We start from the raw sequence: 1,906 nt of genomic DNA on the forward strand, positions 1-1,906 counted from the left end.
CATCTCAAATGGGTGGATCATTGGACACTGGAGGTTTGATGAGTTTCGCTACCCATCGATGAAGATTGGTAATATTAGCTTAAATTTTTGATTTGTTTGGTTTAGTTCAATGTTCTAAACTATGACATAGTGAAGCCGTGTGTGGATCTTTCGATTTACTATTATTGTTCATCTTGAAGCCTAGTGAAGCCGTGTGTGGCCTATTTCGATTCACTAGCATTGTTGACATCTTGTTGCTCTTGTTGTTGTTCATGTTGAAGTCTAGTAATGCCCTGTGTGGCCTATTTTGATTCACTAGCATTGTTGACATCTTCTTGCTCTTGTTGTTGTTCATCTTGAAGTCTAGTGAAGCCGTATGTGGCCTATTTCGATTCTAGCATTGTTGACATCTTCTTGCTCTTGTTGTTGCTTGTTTCTTTTGTTGTGAACTTGATCTTGTATCACACTAGCTGTTGGTTTTATAAAGATCCATTGCATGCATCTAACCTCTATCCTCTATACTCAACATACTCTATGACCTTACTCCTGGACTTGTCTTCATACTTTCAAGCTTAGCAACCTTCTTGACACTCTCCAGATATTGTTTGCTAGCTGTTTCAGCATCATCAGTGCTTAAGTCTCTCTGAAATGTCATTAGTTTAAGCTCCTCGGACATGGAAACAAGTTCAAGCTTAAGTTCTCCACATATTCAAGCTTACACTGAAGATCTTGGATGTTACTGTCTTTAGGTTTAAAACTTTGCAGTTGAGACTGGAGCCGAAGACGCTTATTTTCGAGTTCAGACTTTCTAGACTCCAACTCACAACTTGTCTTTGCTACAGTAACCTGGACATTCTGCTCTTGCTCTTCTCTTGCCTGTCGAAGCTGTCTCAGACACTCTTTAAGTGCTCCATCAAGATGACTGATATGCTCTTCAAGGATTGAGTTCTTTTGGTTTGCTATCTCAGCTAGTCTCTTTTGGATCAATACATGAACTTCAACATTCTCCCATCCTTATACAATAAAATTCAAATAGCAAATTCATCATAAAATTAACTTATTGTGTTAAAAAAAAGTCAATAACTTCTTTATGTTCCTTTGCATACTCTTGCCTGTCAATGATTTGATAATAGAAAACATTCACTAATCCATCATTGGAGGAACTCCAACCTCTATTGTGCCTTCAAGTATTTGCATAACCATTTTCATTGAAGGTCTAAGAATTGGATCAGGATGGACACACCACAATCCCAACTTGACAAATCTTTCAAGTCGTTTAACATCGTTCAATACTCCAGGATCATTCCTTGCAAGTTTTTCGGTTCTACCACTTCTTATGCAACCTGCAACCCAATTTACAAGCAGTAAATCATCACCTTCATCATCTTCGCTCTCTTCCTTTACCCTGCTAAGCTCAATATGCCTTCTGCCACATGTAATCTCTAATAACATTACACCATAACTGAAAATATCCACTTTGGGTGTCATTGGTGCATTCTTTAGCCATTCTGGTGCTAAATATCCAACTGTCCTTCTTGTATATGTATCTGTTCTTGTTTGATCCTTCTCCAATCTTTAAGAAATATCAAAAGCAAATACCTAACTGCCAGACATTTATATACCATGCTATCATCCAGTTGCGTAGAACAATTAAATTCTCCATTTTAGACTTCAACTACTAAATACTACAATTAGGATTTGACTTCATTAAGCACCTTCAGCTCAAGCTGCAAAAGAGTTTGGATCTCAACTTGCATTATCTCTTTTTCTAAAATTTTGCAGGAATATGAAAATAGGGGAAAAGAGCGCCCTTTTATTGATGTCTATGAAGAGACACATAGAAAGAAAAACAAGGACGGTACAAGAGGAGATTGGGTAGAAACACGTGCTAAGAATGCATATGTAAGATAATAATTTTACATACATT

General features: G+C 37.2%; 1 protein-coding gene across 1 annotated transcript; it reads right to left on the reverse strand.

Annotated features, from left to right (window-relative positions):
• Positions 1–511: 511 nt before the first annotated feature.
• LOC124889622 (filament-like plant protein 2) lies at positions 512–1,467 on the reverse strand. Its single transcript, XM_047401591.1, has 3 exons — positions 1,161–1,467; positions 699–992; positions 512–591 (listed from the first exon to the last, which is right to left on the reverse strand). The coding sequence occupies exons 1-3, from the start codon at positions 1,465–1,467 to the stop codon at positions 512–514; spliced, it is 681 nt and encodes a 226-aa protein (XP_047257547.1).
• Between the last annotated feature and the right edge of the window lie 439 nt (positions 1,468–1,906).

This window comes from Capsicum annuum, chromosome 12 (assembly GCF_002878395.1).
Source record: "Capsicum annuum cultivar UCD-10X-F1 chromosome 12, UCD10Xv1.1, whole genome shotgun sequence".
NCBI lineage: Eukaryota > Viridiplantae > Streptophyta > Magnoliopsida > Solanales > Solanaceae > Capsicum > Capsicum annuum.

What these genes read in the sequence shown, in the direction of transcription:
- LOC124889622 (XM_047401591.1), bottom strand. Translation starts at nt 1,467, where the DNA reads ATGACACCCAAAGTGGATATTTTCAGTTATGGTGTAATGTTATTAGAG. An exon ending in GGTTATGCAAATACTTGAAG is followed by an intron (nt 993 to 1,160) that starts GCACAATAGAGG and finishes TTATTGTATAAG; the next exon opens with GATGGGAGAATGTTGAAGTT. An exon ending in TAACATCCAAGATCTTCAGT is followed by an intron (nt 592 to 698) that starts GTAAGCTTGAAT and finishes ATGCTGAAACAG; the next exon opens with CTAGCAAACAATATCTGGAG.